At 38.7% G+C, this 15,576-nt stretch overlaps 3 protein-coding genes across 14 annotated transcripts; 2 read left to right on the forward strand and 1 right to left on the reverse strand.

The window, feature by feature from the left end:
- Positions 1–1,504: 1,504 nt before the first annotated feature.
- hnrnpd (heterogeneous nuclear ribonucleoprotein D) lies at positions 1,505–6,390 on the forward strand. Of its 11 annotated transcripts, none has more exons than XR_015438217.1 (9): positions 1,505–1,987; positions 2,179–2,347; positions 3,020–3,181; positions 3,438–3,569; positions 3,697–3,796; positions 4,273–4,443; positions 4,527–4,620; positions 4,977–5,078; positions 5,876–6,390. XR_015438217.1 is itself a non-coding variant. In XM_087178244.1 (8 exons), the coding sequence occupies exons 1-7, from the start codon at positions 1,821–1,823 to the stop codon at positions 4,592–4,594; spliced, it is 960 nt and encodes a 319-aa protein (XP_087034370.1). In that variant the 5' UTR covers positions 1,505–1,820; the 3' UTR covers positions 4,595–4,620; positions 4,977–6,390. The 11 variants fall into 11 exon arrangements, 7 of the variants coding, with proteins under 7 accessions (XP_087034370.1, XP_087034371.1, XP_087034372.1 ...); XR_015438215.1 differs by having other exon boundaries at positions 4,273–4,428; positions 4,521–4,620; XR_015438216.1 differs by having other exon boundaries at positions 4,273–4,428; positions 4,521–4,616.
- Positions 6,245–8,686, reverse strand: LOC111666819 (vesicle-associated membrane protein 8). 2 transcript variants are annotated; one of them, XM_023422319.2, is made up of 3 exons: positions 8,597–8,686; positions 7,615–7,785; positions 6,245–6,861 (listed from the first exon to the last, which is right to left on the reverse strand). In XM_023422319.2, exons 1-3 carry the CDS (start codon positions 8,597–8,599, stop codon positions 6,724–6,726), a joined length of 312 nt encoding a protein of 103 aa, XP_023278087.1. In that variant the 5' UTR covers positions 8,600–8,686; the 3' UTR covers positions 6,245–6,723. The 2 variants fall into 2 exon arrangements, with proteins under 2 accessions (XP_023278087.1, XP_023278086.1); XM_023422318.2 differs by lacking the exon at positions 8,597–8,686 and adding an exon at positions 8,151–8,320.
- A 1,787-nt stretch (positions 8,687–10,473) lies between these two features.
- Positions 10,474–15,513, forward strand: mat2al (methionine adenosyltransferase II, alpha-like). The gene is made up of 9 exons (XM_023422248.2): positions 10,474–10,864; positions 11,573–11,650; positions 11,870–11,992; positions 12,106–12,218; positions 13,162–13,305; positions 13,576–13,794; positions 13,899–14,081; positions 14,585–14,718; positions 14,799–15,513. The coding sequence occupies exons 1-9, from the start codon at positions 10,801–10,803 to the stop codon at positions 14,899–14,901; spliced, it is 1,161 nt and encodes a 386-aa protein (XP_023278016.1). The 5' UTR covers positions 10,474–10,800; the 3' UTR covers positions 14,902–15,513.
- The last annotated feature ends 63 nt before the right edge of the window (positions 15,514–15,576 follow it).

Consider the following 15,576-nt stretch of genomic DNA (forward strand, 5'->3'; position numbering starts at 1 on the left):
TTTATTTAGTTAAAATTGCTTTCAAATGAATGAACTGTATGTTTATGAATGTTGTGATTATTATTTATTAGTAGTCTATGTTGTACACAGCTGCTGTTGGACTTTTTCCTTCACTTCTTGCTGCAGTTCAAGGCTTTTAGCTGCAGCTTATGAATTTTGAATCTTCCTTTATGGATTTTGTGTCACCTGCAGCTGGACTTCATGTTTGCTGGTTCACTCTTTCCTTTCCTGTGTGCCCATGAGACAAAGCGGCAAAACTCGTCACAACACCGGATTTCTCTGCCCAGTCTCGGGCCGAGTCATATGAATAACAGGATTAGAAAAGTAAACTGTGGTGCAGGGAACATGGATGTCGGCCAATTATAAGGCACATCAGGTTGAAAAATTACAAGCATGGTGGAGGACAAACAAACACCTGTAACAGACGGTTGCGCAGGAAGGGGACGGGGAAGGCACCGAGCGGAGGGGAGCGCTGCACTGTTACACACTGCCCTCTTGCGGTGATTGGGGAGCGTTGGCGCCATTTCGGATTTAAATACGGACGACTAAAAACACGATGGCCTCAGTGAACCACACATTTACAGTACATCCATGGGTGTACCAGACTTCCCTGTGTTTGCTATGTGATAGAGGATCTTTGGAATTACGGAAGGCTGCCGTAAAGTGTTGGAAACTGTTTTGAGGTCACACGTGGAGTACAGAAATAAAGATAAGTGTGGAGATAAGATAAGATGCTCTGTCACATAAGATTTAACATCAGCCTGTTTCATGCTGAGAAGTGCACCGTGACCGTGTTTGTCTGCTGTTTGCTGCAGGAGGTAGTGGACAGTGGCTACGGTCGAAAAAGTATAAGTATTCAAAGATGAACAACACTTTCACTGCAGGTTTTTTCATCGTCATTTAAATTGGTAAGTACATAAGCCAAATTAGAAAAGCACAAACTGTGGTGTTCGATAAATATAGATTTTCTTTTACTTAATCTAACACTATTATTCCACAGTGGGACACTGTGAGGGCTGAAATTATGTTTATAAATACACATGGACATATGACTATTATGTACAAGTCAAGCCAGAAGGAAAAGTTGCATTCGAGGAGATGGAAGGTGCATGGTAAGAGTGCTGAAATAAATATTAAATGGGAAATGTAATAGTTTTTTTTTTCCATCTCTTCCAGGTCGTTTTGCATCTGTCTGTAGTCTTTTGCATCTGGTTGTGGTTGTTTTGCATTTTTTTTGCATCTCATTTTGCATCTCTTGTAGATGTTTGGGTCTCTTTGGTAATTTTTATTTCTTTATAGTTTTGTGCCTCTTTCTGAGCGTAGAAAGAAAGAGCAGGCCTGTTTAGTAATCCATTGAGGACTGGAGAAGATTGGGGAAACAATTGCACTGGACTCTACTTTGGGATTTAATTCAGTCAGTGCAGTTCGATAAATTACCTGTGGGGGGCAGCAACACGCCCTCGCTGCGTCTATTCTGCCGGAAATGTCAACAGCCGAAGAAGAAGAACCAGGCTACGATGAAAACAAAACGACTCTAAAAAGATACACCTTTCAATTTGTTGCAACTGAAACTATCTTTGTCTTATTAAATCATATTTGGCCTAAATTTATACAGACATTGTAATCTGATTCATTTAGACAAACCCGAAAGCTTGCTCTAATTAGCTAATATTTTTAGCTAACGATATATGATATCAAAATATTAGCTAGCTTAGCTAATAGCTATCATCAGCTCGCAAACTTAGCTCCAACGACAATTTCGACGTAGCTGCATTTTCGGAGCTGTCTAGTTATAAATTGGTCAATTACACAGCCAAAACATGTCGGATGATTATGAATTCAGCGACGACACGACCATGATGAGAATGGAGGAGGACGGAGAGGCGAACAGTGACGACCCGATGTCAACGGCCGGGGACTGTGGCCTGATGGGGGGCGAGGCCGAGGGATCCAGAATTGACGCCAGTAAAAACGAAGAGGATGAAGGGTACGGTGACATTAGTTAGACCCATCTTACAGCAGAAATTAGTCTCCGCAATTAAACACGTTTTACCATATACTATGAAAATACCACAGCTGTCTGGTAACGTATACAAACATAACAAATCGGTGCTGCTCTCCCAGCCCTGTTCTACAGACAGTTTGTTATCGATCGTGAAATGTTTGTTGTGTCCACAGGAAGATGTTTGTAGGAGGGCTCAGCTGGGACACGACTAAGAAGGATTTGAAAGATTACTTCTCCAAGTTTGGGGAGGTTGTAGACTGCACATTAAAACTGGACCCCATGACTGGACGTTCAAGAGGTTTTGGCTTTGTGCTCTTCAAAGAACCTGAAAGTGTAGATAAGGTATAGTCCTGCTGGTGTTTTTGTACAGTCCTGTGCAAAAGTTTGTGGCACTAATAGTAAAGTTAGGATGCTTTCAAAAATGCTGGTCAGGGCTGTACAGAGACCAGATCATCACAAAAGATAGTTATTTTATGACTGGCTGTATGTCTGTGCACATCATGCTGCAGAATTAATTTGGCACCACACATGCTTCCCTGATGAGATTACTAGACAATCTGAAGTGCCTAAAGAGTTTGCACAGCACTTTATATAATGCAATGTGAACAATACCACTTATAATGTTAAATGTGGCTGTCAAATAGGGAATAAATCATCTGAATATTCCACCAACATGAAAAACCATCTCTTAACTAGATTTTTTAACATTTCATAGAGTAAACAATAAACAGAGATACTAATTTGCAAATTGGCAATTTAAAAAAAAATCCAATGATTTATGAATTAATTAAGCAGCAGATAAATTGAAAATTAAAACAGTCATTTGCAGTCATGGATTGATGTGACACAAAAAGATAATGCATTTGTAATATCAGGCTAACAACAAGCAAACATCCTTTGCATTGGGCTCAGTGTCCTTAATAGAAACCATCACATATGAGAAGTTGTAAATTAACTCTTAGAAAATGATTTTTGTACATGATATTTTTGTTATTTGATTATTTCGTTATGAAGGTCGCCTCACAGAAGGAACATAAACTCAATGGAAAGGTCATTGACCCCAAAAAAGCCAAGGCCATGAAGAGCAAGGAGCCTGTGAAGAAGATCTTTGTTGGCGGTCTCTCTCCAGACACCCCTGAAGAGAAAGTCAGAGAGTACTTTGGTGCCTTTGGAGAGGTTTGTGTCTTTTTACATTTGCAGATTTAGTTTTTAGTTATTGCTGTGGCTCATGAGAATCATATTTTATAATTTTATGATTTTTGTAAATGGATCTGTCTGTCTATGTAGGGTTACTGACTTGTAACCACATGCATCAACGTGAAAGTGAATCAAAAATTAACTTCCCATTTCCCTTTTTATAGACACAGTCAATTTGTGATTTTCATTTAGACTACTAAACTGTATTTTATACATCTGTTGAAAATATAAACAGGTGGATTCAATTGAACTTCCCATGGAGAACAAAACAAACAAAAGGAGAGGTTTCTGCTTCATCACGTTCAAAGAGGAGGAACCAGTGAAGAAGATCATGGAGAAAAAGTACCACAACATCGGACTAAGCAAGGTACAGGCTCTTTTTTCTCTCAGATAAAACTTAATTCCCTGGTAATTCATTTGATGTATGTTTTTGTGATTAATACACAATACATGATCTCTATGGGAAAAGATTATCTTCCTTGGGTTGCTTTTAGTGTGAAATAAAGGTGGCGATGTCTAAGGAACAGTACCAGCAGCAGCAGTACTGGGGAGGCAGAGGCGGATACTTATCCAGGTCTCGAGGAAGAGGCGGTGGTGAGTGGAGAATTCATTCATGGTTTCATGCAGTGCGTTACATCTAAAGAAAAATAAATGAACAAGAATTCAAAAGAGGAACATCAATTTCCTCTTTTGAATTCTTGTTAAACAGTAAATTCCCATAGACAAAACAAACCAGATTTCTTCCCTCTTGTATTTTACATTTTGATCCCTGCCAACCACATGGATGAATAAATTAATATCCAGCAATGTGCTTTACATGCAGCATGTGAGCAAATGGGAATCTGACAAGAGCAAAGTTACTACTGCTGAACGCTGTCGCTACTGTTTTATCAAATTGTCGTAATTTCCTCTAATATGAAATTTTATCAGAGTTTTTAATCCAAGAGTTAAGAGCCTCCGGTAAACAAGTTTGATGCAGGTAAAAGTTTAAATTTGAATTTTGAGTGGAGTGGAACAGTCATGTGAGCTTGTATGATGGAAAGTTGCATTTAAATTCTGTTTAATTGCAGGTCCAAATCAAAACTGGAACCAGGGTTACGGCAACTATTGGAATCAAGGCTATGGAAATTATGGCAATTATGGTTACAGTAATCAAGGATATGGAGGATACGGTGGCTATGATTACACTGGTTACAACAACTATTATGGATATGGTGACTACGACAGTGAGTAAAGTTCTTGTAAGTTTCTTGTCGAACTTTTCCATTTATTTTCCATTTACTTGTGAAATTATAAAATGCCTCATTTTGTACAACATGTGTAGATCAATCTGGTGGATACGGCAAGTCGCCACGGCGTGGTGGTCACACCAACAGTTACAAGCCGTATTAATGGAGGAAACCCTCATCTTCAAGTAGGTATGTAACAACAAAAATACACTACTTACTTTAAACTTAAAGTAGTTAAATTTACTTTGTTGTTTGGTAACATTATGAATAATTTCTCTTATAAATTTCTTTTTCTCAGCACCCTCAAGTGCTTTACAGTAGTGGTAACATAGAGGCTACAGTGTTGTGGCGATTATTTTAACAGCCGGCCTTCTGCTGCCTCTTTTGCACCTTCTTTTTTTTCTTTTTTTTTTTTTAAACTGTAAAGTTAACAGGTAAAGTACTGCTACTACAGTAAATGGATGCCAAAGTTAAGGATGTGCAAGGAAACAGAAAAGGAAGTATGTTGTCTCCTAACTCTGACATACCTTGTTTGTACCTGCCAGCGGAGCTTCCTTGCAGGCCATGAGCTGACTCCCAGATACTCTCAGGGCCCGCTCAATGCGGACCGGGTACGAGAAGCATACGCTCTCGAATGCTGCCATTTGGTATGGTCTTACAACATCCTGTATCAGCATTTCTAAACTAAACAATATGGGACACGTCCAGCTTTGTCATCTTTCTTTCCATTTTAATTTCTTTGCAACTGTTTGTAATGTAAAACTTAAAATATACACATGTAATTGTCATTTTTTACAGGCCCTTACTCCCCCACAAGTAATGATTATAAATATGAAAAAATAACTATTTGCTTTTCAAAGGATACGTACAGCATTCTCTGGACTTTCCAGTTCCTATTGTTAATATATGCACTCCTAATCTTTATCTAAAATGCTTGTTTCTTTATTTAGCTCTTGTAGCCAGTAGTCCATGAGCTAAAACCTGGTTCGTATTTGGACTCTACTGTGTTGGGGGATAAAGTGCTTTACTTTGTGTACATGTATTGTTCTGTTTTGTGTTACTGACAGCGATGGAAAAGACTCCTCTTTTTTGTTAATTTTCCTGTAACAAATTTTCCTCTTATAACCTTTTGTAAAACAAGAAGAATCAAAGTGTCACTACATTTCCAGAAATTTGCATGTAATGCTTTCTTTAATGTGTATTTTTGACCAGTCGAAGGTTTCTTCCATTTAATATTTTGGCTTTGACTTCTTCAATTTATCGCACTTCAGGATTTCTAGCTTATGGACTAACTTTTTTTTAACTGTAAATTGTTAAAATAATTGTTCTCAGTTTGTTTTTTCTTTTACATTGGACATTATAAACACAGGGGATTCCTATTTTATTGTGATTTTATTTGTTTTTGTTCGTCTATAGCTGATTTGTTTTTGTTTGTTTTCCATAGGTTTCAGAGTGATGAAAAGTCTGCAGTGCGCTGGTGGAGCATTGGCCAAAGAGATGGTGGTATCCAGCAAAGATCACTTAGCTGATTGTAAGAAAGTAAACGAAGAACACTGACCTACAGTTCGTTTCCTCTATATTTACCAGAGTATTTGTTGTATCTTAAAAGTTTTGGGTTTTGATGTTTTGCATTTATTTAGATTTGCTGCAAAGCTTTAGCACTTCCTCATCCCTCCTTGTTTTTTTATGTATTTAATGTTTCTCAAATGCTTTTTGTGAATTGTTCGATTTATTCCGTAACTGAAACGTTAGATTGGCTGGAACAGATCACACATATATTTACAAGTACTGTGGCAGCAAAGATAACAAAATGTGTGGTCACAATTTATCCTCTTTATCATAGTCATCAGTCTTATAATACATATGTTATTACAGAGTTTGACAGTCATAAACGTACATTATATATACACAGTGTATTGGACATAAAGAAAAGTGACAAATAAAAATAATAAACACTTATTAGGCTTTGTGATCCTGTGTGAAATATGAATAGAGTGGTTCAACGTCACGTTAGTGACTTGGAGTGTTAAAGGAGGATTTCAGCCAAATTTAAACTGCTGCTCTGAATTTTATCTCCACAACACAAGATGTTGCAGAGAAAACTAATCAACAAGCTTTCAGATGTTAAGAAATCATTTACATACACATTTTAATCTTGAAATATGACATATCTCTCTTTTTGATCTGAAATGATCACTCTTGAGAAATTAAACGCTCAATGAATGTTGTCTCTACTTGAGCTTTATCCACCACCTTCATTGCTTTCAGTCCCGAGCTGGTTAAAGATAGGATTTAAATAACCTTTGTGGCAAAGAGGATGATGAGGATGACAATGATCAGCACAACTATGCCAATTATAATCATCAGTTTAATGTTTTTCCACCAGTATTTCCTGGCGACCCGTGTGGATGTTCTTTGGAACGAGTCAGCCTAAAAAGAGAAATAACAGAAAACTAATGAAACACTGGTGATGGAAGAAGTAGTACTTAAATATTACACATCATAGTCTGTTGTGTAGTACAGTACTACTTCAATCGTATATTAAGGTAGCGGTATCTCAAAATGTGTGGAATAAAAGATAATAAATCTGCTTCTGATGCACTAATTTTGAGCATCATTGTTTTAAACTGTCCAGCGTGTGTCCAACAATATTATACAACTGCAGTGCTAAATCAGCGGAGTGCGCTTTTATGTTAAACTACAAATACAATAGTGCAGAAGTACTTCCAGGGTTCAAAATCTCACTCAAAGTTCAAAAATTAGCAGTAAAAATACACTCATCAGTCTCAGCTGTACATTGTGTTTAATTCGTTGTGGAGAAAATATTTAGATAGTTCAGTTAAGTAAAAGTACAAAACAACAATGTGAAAATACTAAATTTTAAGTAAACCCCTGCATTCAACTAAAGAAAAATTACGGATGTATTATCAACAAAACGGTGTATTTTATACAAACACTGTAGCTGTCAATATAGTGGAGTAAGAAGTACAATATTTCCCTCTAAAGACTATAAGTGTAAAGTTGCAGAAAATGGAAATACTCTGAACTCCACCACCGTAAAACACACGTCTCTAACAGCTTTGTGGTTTGAAGGAGGCGTATATGAGGAATCATTGTGACACACTAAATCCATAAACCAAAGGACAGCGAGCTCGACCTGTACCAACATGATCAGATACTCACTGACGCCTGCAGGTCGTCAGTCTTCCCGATCAGATCGTCTAGTCTGTCGCCCCTCTCCAGCACTTTGTTGATGTTGTCTTTCAGAATCACTTTGACCTCATTGACCTGACCTTGCACTTGGTCAAGCTTGGCCGACGAGCCGGAGGTCGGTGACTGAGAGCTTGTGTCAGCCTGTGAAAGATTTTAACTGCCGTCAGTGAGAATCTCCACACCAAAAATTTACAACCATTGAGACTCTGCCAGGCAAATGTAGCAGCAAAACAACAACCCCCGTGTGATCACTGTTTTTTTAAAGGCCAAACCTCACTTCCTGCATGGCGTTAACAGGAAACAGCGCTATCAGTTGTGAATCGGTTTATTCAGGCCTGTGTGAATGTCACATGAAAACCTCAAGCTCTGTAGTTACTAAGTAAACCAGCTTCACAAAGCATGTCAAACAAACCTCGACAGAGTCATTTCTAATGATATCAAGATGAAAAGGGAAATATTTAAGATGGAAACTTGGCTAAACTTCAATATAAAAAAACAACACTCACCATTGCAGCAACCGACAAAACAACTCAGCTTCATACACAAAAACTAAATCCTCCACAAAGTCCAGTTATCCAGTGCTGTTGGTATAATAAACAAACGTAGAGGCCTGTGCTTCATGTGACTGCATGAGTCACACAATGAGAGCTGAACAAATGTCTGCTGAAGGTTGCACCTCTCCTCTGTTACACATTAACTACCTGTTGCCTCAATCAAAGCCTCATTGGCTCAACCAGAGCGGGTCGTCATCGCCACAGTGAACTAAATGTAGTCAAATCATGAACACGCACTACTTACATTTCCTGCTTTCACCACCCGTCGTACGGCAGATTCACCACACAGGAACATAAATACCACCCATACTAGACTATAGGTTTAGTTATTTAAACACATTTGAGTGGTTTAACTGGCTAAAACTAATGTCAGTCCCAGTTCTGTGTGATTTACATACCATGAGCTGTCAGAGCGTCGGATAGGATACAGGCCTGCCTGGAAACAGATATGACTGAGCAAAGGGCTCTGTGTTTTCAACACAGGGATATTTGCAAGGCAATAGACGGTTGAAGTTGCTTCATCTCATTTCCTCGTTCTGTCGTTCAGTTTTGTCGGGAGCCACAGTGTGACAGTTTGTTCTTGTAAAAGTGCTTCATTCATGCTGTTTTAAGGCGAGAGTTGAGCTCAGTTTAGGTTCAGATTTCACTTTTAATAATCATTTAACAGTAGGTTAATCTTCTTTTTTATTTATGCTAAAGAATAAATTCACAGTGGTAGATACAGAATTAAGACGACTGATTGTTTGCACTGTTATAGTGAGCATGTGAGCATGTTTACATTAGGATTCAGGTCAAAGCACTGTTGTGTCTGTGTCTCACAGAGCTGCTGGCATGGCTGTAGACTCTTATTATATTTTGAGTGCAATATGGTTTGTATGTTTTCCATCTGCAGAGTTATACATAAAGCTTAATTCATATCTCACAGTTCTAATAAGATCCTAACTTGATGATAAACCTGCCTCTTTCAGCTTTGTATATGTTTCTGTCATCAGTCCTACACGGGGAAGTCGAGAGCAGGGTTGGAAGGAAGAGGAAGAACAAAAGTGAAAAAATAATTCATTATTTCATTCATATGTTAATTTTGTAGAGTTTAAAAAGGTCAAGAAATGTCCGTGCAGCCTCAATGAGCTCACGACGTACCTCCCTGATGAAAAGGCATGAGTCATGCAGACTGAACATTGGGTTGTGCACTTTGGTGAACGCTTGGCAGATAGTAAGGAAACAGCAGAGGCGTATGATTGATTGAAGTCAGATAAACATATATAAATGAGACTACTCCATAAAATACACACACAATATAAAATAGTAAAGACAAGTGTGAGAGTGCAGTATAGAGCCCTGCCATGCTGGCTGTGCCTTATATAAGTAATCACAGTAATCATGGACTTTGTACAGTCAAGACGCTACCGCACGTCAAGTCAAACTTCACCTGTAAAGTATTAGGAGATTATATAAAACAATACCAAATGCAGAAACATATTACCATTAGAAGATAAAACCTAAATCTGTGTTACAATGCAACATAAATATTTATCATTAAAAGGCAAAAAGCTCAATGGACAATGTAGAAATTTTATGCTGAATGCACACAATGAGAGAATATATAGTTCAAATGTCAAATTACAAATGTGTCACTATAAAAGCCACAAAATGTTTGTGTAATTTCTTACACCAAAATGTTGCAAATATTAAACTTTATATCCAATTTAAAATCTGGATGAGACCTGTTAGGGCGTACACTACACAGCTGCTATAGAAGAAGTCGGGCTGCCCCAGCAGCTAGCTCTGGGGGAAAGCTAGCTGATAGCTGCTAACTTTTGTTGTTTTTCTGAAATGTTTTGAAGTGAGATCCTGTATTGTACATGGCTCTAAAAAGCCCTATAAGTATTGATGTTAAAAAGGCTTTAGGGAAAAGCAAAGCCAGTAACGGAAAAACAAAAGCAATAGGGGAAAAGCTTTTTTCTTCAATTCTTATATATATTTCTCTTTATATTTCCACATTTTTAAATGTACTTATTTATTCCTTTATTTATTCCTGTTTATATTTCCACATTTATTTTCTTGTTCTTTTACAGATTTATTCTTTTTTTATGGCACTCCTATGACTCCAAAGAGCAGAAAGCAGCAATCCCACTGCAATTTCTAGTTTCTAAATATTTTAACCCCCTTTTTAATGGGAATATTGCACAATGATGAAGAAGATGAAATGTTGTTTTGCAACAGCGACCCCCTGAGGCTGCTTCACTTAGTACACGCTCCTGCTTTAGGTCACACAGGCGTTTACCGAGAGCAGAGAGGAGAGGAAACGATCGCTTTATATTGATTTATAAACCAACTTCCTCCCGGCTACGAATGAAAAGTTGCATCAGTTGTTTAGTTTCACTCTCCATATCCGCCATGTCTGTCCTGAATACTTTTTTTTTCCCGATGCAGCTTCTTCTGAACTTCAATCTACTGAGTTAATTATTGCTTCAAGTAATCAGTGTCGGCGGACATCAAAGGATACTATAACTTCTTATATAGTGTGACCCGGTTTAGCGTCAGTCTGATTTTAAATCCGGTGAATTGAACTTTTCTGCGGCACCGACCCCACGAGCTGAAGATGAATCCCAGCGGCAGGAAGACTTTCCTCTTCACATCCGAGTCTGTTGGAGAAGGACACTCCGGTATTGTACTCATGTGTTACTCTGTCTCCGTCCCGCTGTGGTTCACAGGGAGCACATGTCTGGACATGCACAGACTCTGTCGAGGCTACATTAGAATAATACAGCGCATTCAGAGCTGTAGATTGTAGTGTTCAGATATTAAAGGTAGTAAATTCCGAGATGCAATGATTGGATGATTGATTAGTCAGTCAACCGAGAATGACTCAGCAACTGCTTTGGTAATCAATTAAACATTTTGAGTCATTTTAAAGAATAAAAGCCAAAATTCTCTGGTCCAGCTTCTCAAATATGTGTGTTTTCTGGTTTTTCTTAGTCTAATATTACAGTAAACTGAATATCTTTAGGTTATGGTTGGACAAAACAACACATTTGAAGATTTTTTGATTTTTTAAATCAAACAATGGATTTAATGAGAAAATAACCAGAAGATTAAATGTTAATCTAAATAGACTGCAGCCCTAAAAATACTCCATTACAAGAGCACATTCTGCACCGAAAGAAATAAAAGTATACAGTGGTGGAAGAAGTACTCAAGATGTTACCCAAGTGTAGAAGTAGTTTAACCACATGGTAAAAATACTCCACAATAAGTAATCAGCACACAGCCTCAGTATAGCTACAACCCTGTCAATACTTAATAATCTCTGTTTTCAAAAACAATACACTCTGTCCTTGTTTTCTTTTACTTCTCTGACTTTGTGTTCACAGATAAAATGTGCGATCAGATCAGTGATGCTGTTCTCGATGCGTACCTGAGTCAAGACCCTGACTCCAAAGTGGCCTGTGGTGAGTTTTGGTTAAACGTGAGTGTCAAGACTCCTTGCAGCAGCGGCCTGGGTTCAATGCTGCTCGTCATCCCCTCTCTCTCCTGCCTTTCCTCTCTCTCTCTCTCTCTCTCTCTCTCTCTCTCTCCACTGTCACTGCCGATAAACAGCAAAATGGACAATTAAAAAAAAAACAGTTCACCAGCTATGTTTATGAAATGCATTTAGTGTCTTGTTGCAGAATGTGTGGCGAAGACGGGGATGATCTTACTGGTTGGAGAAGTGACATCTAAGGCCACAGTGGATCTCCAATCAGTGGTCCGAAATACTGTGAAGAAGATCGGCTACGATGACTCTTCAAAAGGTACAGCATGGTGGGATTTAATACTCTTATTCGATAACTTTCAATTTAAAAAGAATTTGTCTGGGAAATTGAGTGGATGAATGAAAAGCTGTTGCTGATTTTGTGATCTTCAGGTTTTGACTATAAGACCTGCAACGTGCTGCTGGCTCTGGAGCCGCAGTGTGTGGAGATATCAGACTGTGTGTTTGAAGGCAGGGATCAGGAGGACATGGGCGCAGGGGACCAGGTTCAGTATTTGACCTTTTATTCTAACTGCAATTTTTCACTACATGGATTGAGATAGTTTTTGTTTTATACAATAACTGTGGTTGTAAACAGTCGCTCTGGTAAAGGATTATATTTGCACTTCAGTCGTACGTGTTTGCAAAAGTTTTGGCAAATAACAAGTAAGAAGTAAATCCAACCCCTGCAGCAAACAACAACATTAAAATGAACCTTTCTTCAAATGTTAGTGTTACATGAACTTAAAAACTAGGACAAGAAATAAACAGTAACAGATGGAGGGAAAAATGGATTCCACTAAATTCTGGAGGCGGTTTCTACAACAGGACAAAGCTGACCTCAAAAATCCACCATGAACCACTTCAAGAGCCACAAGCTGAGGCTTTTGGAACAGCCCCCGCAGCCCCCTGACCTGAACCTCACTGAACATCTGTGGGAAGATCTTCAAACATGCTGTGTGAGCAGGACGGACTAAAAATATCCCTGTACTTGAGCTGATCTACCATTTTAACCTGATGGTGGCCCTAGATGAAAAGTCAAGGGATCGCCAAAGTTAATAAAAAAGATCCAGTGGAGAACATGAATGTCTGAATGAGATTTCATTGCACCACCTCATGGTGGCGCAACAGGAAAAGTCAGAGGAGCTCTCAAAGACATTTAGGTTCATCTTCTGGATGCCATGAATGTCGGCAGAACATTTCATGACCATTCATCCAAAGGTTGTTGAGATATTTCAGCCTGGACCAAAGTGGTTGACTGACCAATCCTTAGAGCTACACTGCTAATGTGGCTAAAAGTATGACAACATTTAATTTACAAGATCATCTCTTTTGTAAAGAGTTGTATTTACTTCAGTTTAAAGATTTGAATTTCAATTTAGATGAAACTTTTGACATGAACAGACCTGATCATTAGTCTGGGTTTCTGTCTTTACTGGGCTGCTTCAGGGTTTCATGTTTGGCTACGCCACAGATGAGACAGAGGAGTGTATGCCCTTAACCATCCTTCTGGCCCACAAACTCAACTACAGGATGAAGGAGCTGTCACGCAACGGAGAGTGTCCGTGGATAGGACCAGACTCCAAGTCCCAGGTGAGCCACTGCACAATAAAAAAAACAAAGGGATGTTAAAAGCAAGTTAGTCGAGTTAGAAGCGACTTTGACCTTCATTGCATGACATTTCCCATCTCTCTCGTTCTAAAATGTGTTGTATTTAATCCCTCATCTCTCTCTTACCTCATTTCCTGTCAGCTCTTCATTGTCAACTACCTAAAAACTTAAATACTTTCGACTGTAATGTTTGCTGTGCTGTTAGTTATGAGTTAAGAGTTTGATCATAACTTGGTGGCGTCTTTTCTGCAGGTCACAGTGGAGTATAAAGACAACATGGGAGCCACGGAGCCGCTGCGTGTTCACACTGTGGTCATCTCAGTCCAGCACAGCCCTAACATCACCCTGGAGGAGATCAGATACAATCTGATGGAGAAGGTGGTGAAAGTCGTCATTCCTGCCAAGTACCTGGACGACAGGACCGTCTACCATCTGCTGCCAAGTGGGAAATTCCTAATTGGAGGCCCACAGGTTAGAAACCACAGAGGGGAAATGTCACAAATAAAAAAAAGATAAATAAATGAGATCGGCCATGCAGGAGTTGAATCTGATTGTTTTTTTTTTTGTGTCACCAGGGTGATGCGGGACTCACAGGACGTAAAATCATAGTGGACACCTATGGAGGATGGGGCGGGCACGGAGGAGGGGCCTTCTCTGGAAAAGACTACTCCAAAGTGGACCGGTCCGGGGCTTATGCGGCACGCTGGGTCGCCAAGTCTTTGGTCAAAGCCAGACTGTGCAGGAGAGCCCTCGTCCAGGTGAGGAACTTTAATTAAAGGGGCCTAAAGACTCTTCTGGTCCATGCTAACATCCTGTGTGTAAAACATTAGGACAATGTAGTTGCAATTTAATTTGATGATCACTGCAGAAACACTGCAATAAGAAATTAAATAAACACTATATATCAGCTGCAGGGAATCATGAAAAAGGATTATGTCCACCACATTTAATGCACGACAACATGATGCTTTTTTACATCTGAACAGAAACACTGAAACTCTAAACACACTTCAAATTGTTAACCATTGAGAGCCTGACAGTCTTTTACGACTTTCCCTTAACAAGCATAAACACCCAGTAACAGTGTGAGATGTCTGAAAACAGACATTTGTTCCTTGTTTCTTTGCAAACCTATCAACCTGTTGTTTTTGCAAATCATGCAATTTAAACCACTAAAACAGCTCCTCTCATAAGAAACAAGCCATCTGATAATGTTGCTGCGAAAACCTGCTTATGATGATGTCATGTCTCCTCGTTTCAGATCTCCTACGCCATCGGTGTGAGCCATCCACTCTCCATCTCAGTGTTTCACTACGGCACGTCGAGCAGGGACGAAGACGAACTGCTGCAGATAGTACAGAAGAACTTTGACCTGAGGCCCGGAGTCATTGTGAAGTATGTGTAGTTTTTCACAGCTGAAACCTTCTTGTCTTTTCTTTTATTTATTTTTTTATTGAATGTGTTTCTTTTTACAGAGAGCTGGGTTTGAAACGGCCAATTTACCAAGCCACTGCCTGCTACGGTCACTTCGGCAGAGAGGAGTTCCCCTGGGAAAAACCAAAGCCTCTGGTGTTTTGAGTTTGACAAAAAACACATTCTAGTTTATGTCTTAATAATCAATCATAAAACAATCAATTTGAGTCACATAATTAAAATATATCTTTATATAACTGTGCAGCTGAAAACAGAAGTTGCTGCCTGAGTTTGCCTTTGATAATGGCCATAAATAATAATAGTTATCCAGTGTAGATGAGCATAACCAGAAGACTTATAACCATAAAGCAGTCACATGATTTTTGTTTACCCCTGTTCAGAGAGAAAGAGAGACAGAGAGAGATAGAAAGAGAGAGAGAGAGAGAGAGAGAGAGAGAGAGAGAGAGAGAGCGAGAGCAGGCACTGGAAAATGACTGCCCTTCACCTAATGTTTTATTAACTTAATGATATGATATAATTATAGATTAAATGGGGTTTCTGCTATGACCTGTACATTTGTAGCCTCCATCATCTCCTGTAACAACATGCAGTTGCTAAAATGGTTAAAACAAAATAATATTCATGATTGAAAACATTATTATAATAATTATAAAAGTAAATGAGTGAATAAATAAGATGTCATAAAAATAAAACTCAAATGATGAAAAACAGAAAATGGACTGAATGATTACAATAAACTCAATGGTGAAGAAATGACACCAGTTATCTCTTTACAGGTTGGATGAGTATGAAAAGGAGTGTATTTACAATTTATCACCA

Source organism: Seriola lalandi, unplaced genomic scaffold (genome assembly GCF_002814215.2).
Source record: "Seriola lalandi dorsalis isolate HSWRI2012SDOR001 ecotype SW California unplaced genomic scaffold, Sedor1 jcf7180002054680, whole genome shotgun sequence".
Classification (NCBI taxonomy): Eukaryota; Metazoa; Chordata; class Actinopteri; order Carangiformes; family Carangidae; genus Seriola; species Seriola lalandi.

Coding starts and splice junctions, on each gene's coding strand:
- hnrnpd (XM_087178244.1), top strand. CDS start 1,821: ATGTCGGATGATTATGAATTCAGCGACGACACGACCATGATGAGAATG. Junction 2,348..3,019: donor AACCTGAAAGTGTAGATAAG/GTATAGTCCTGC, acceptor TTCGTTATGAAG/GTCGCCTCACAGAAGGAACA. Junction 3,570..3,696: donor ACAACATCGGACTAAGCAAG/GTACAGGCTCTT, acceptor GGTTGCTTTTAG/TGTGAAATAAAGGTGGCGAT.
- LOC111666819 (XM_023422319.2), bottom strand. Junction 6,862..7,614: donor CTGACGACCTGCAGGCGTCA/GTGAGTATCTGA, acceptor TTCTCTTTTTAG/GCTGACTCGTTCCAAAGAAC.
- mat2al (XM_023422248.2), top strand. CDS start 10,801: ATGAATCCCAGCGGCAGGAAGACTTTCCTCTTCACATCCGAGTCTGTT. Junction 11,651..11,869: donor TGACTCCAAAGTGGCCTGTG/GTGAGTTTTGGT, acceptor GTCTTGTTGCAG/AATGTGTGGCGAAGACGGGG. Junction 14,719..14,798: donor AGGCCCGGAGTCATTGTGAA/GTATGTGTAGTT, acceptor TTCTTTTTACAG/AGAGCTGGGTTTGAAACGGC.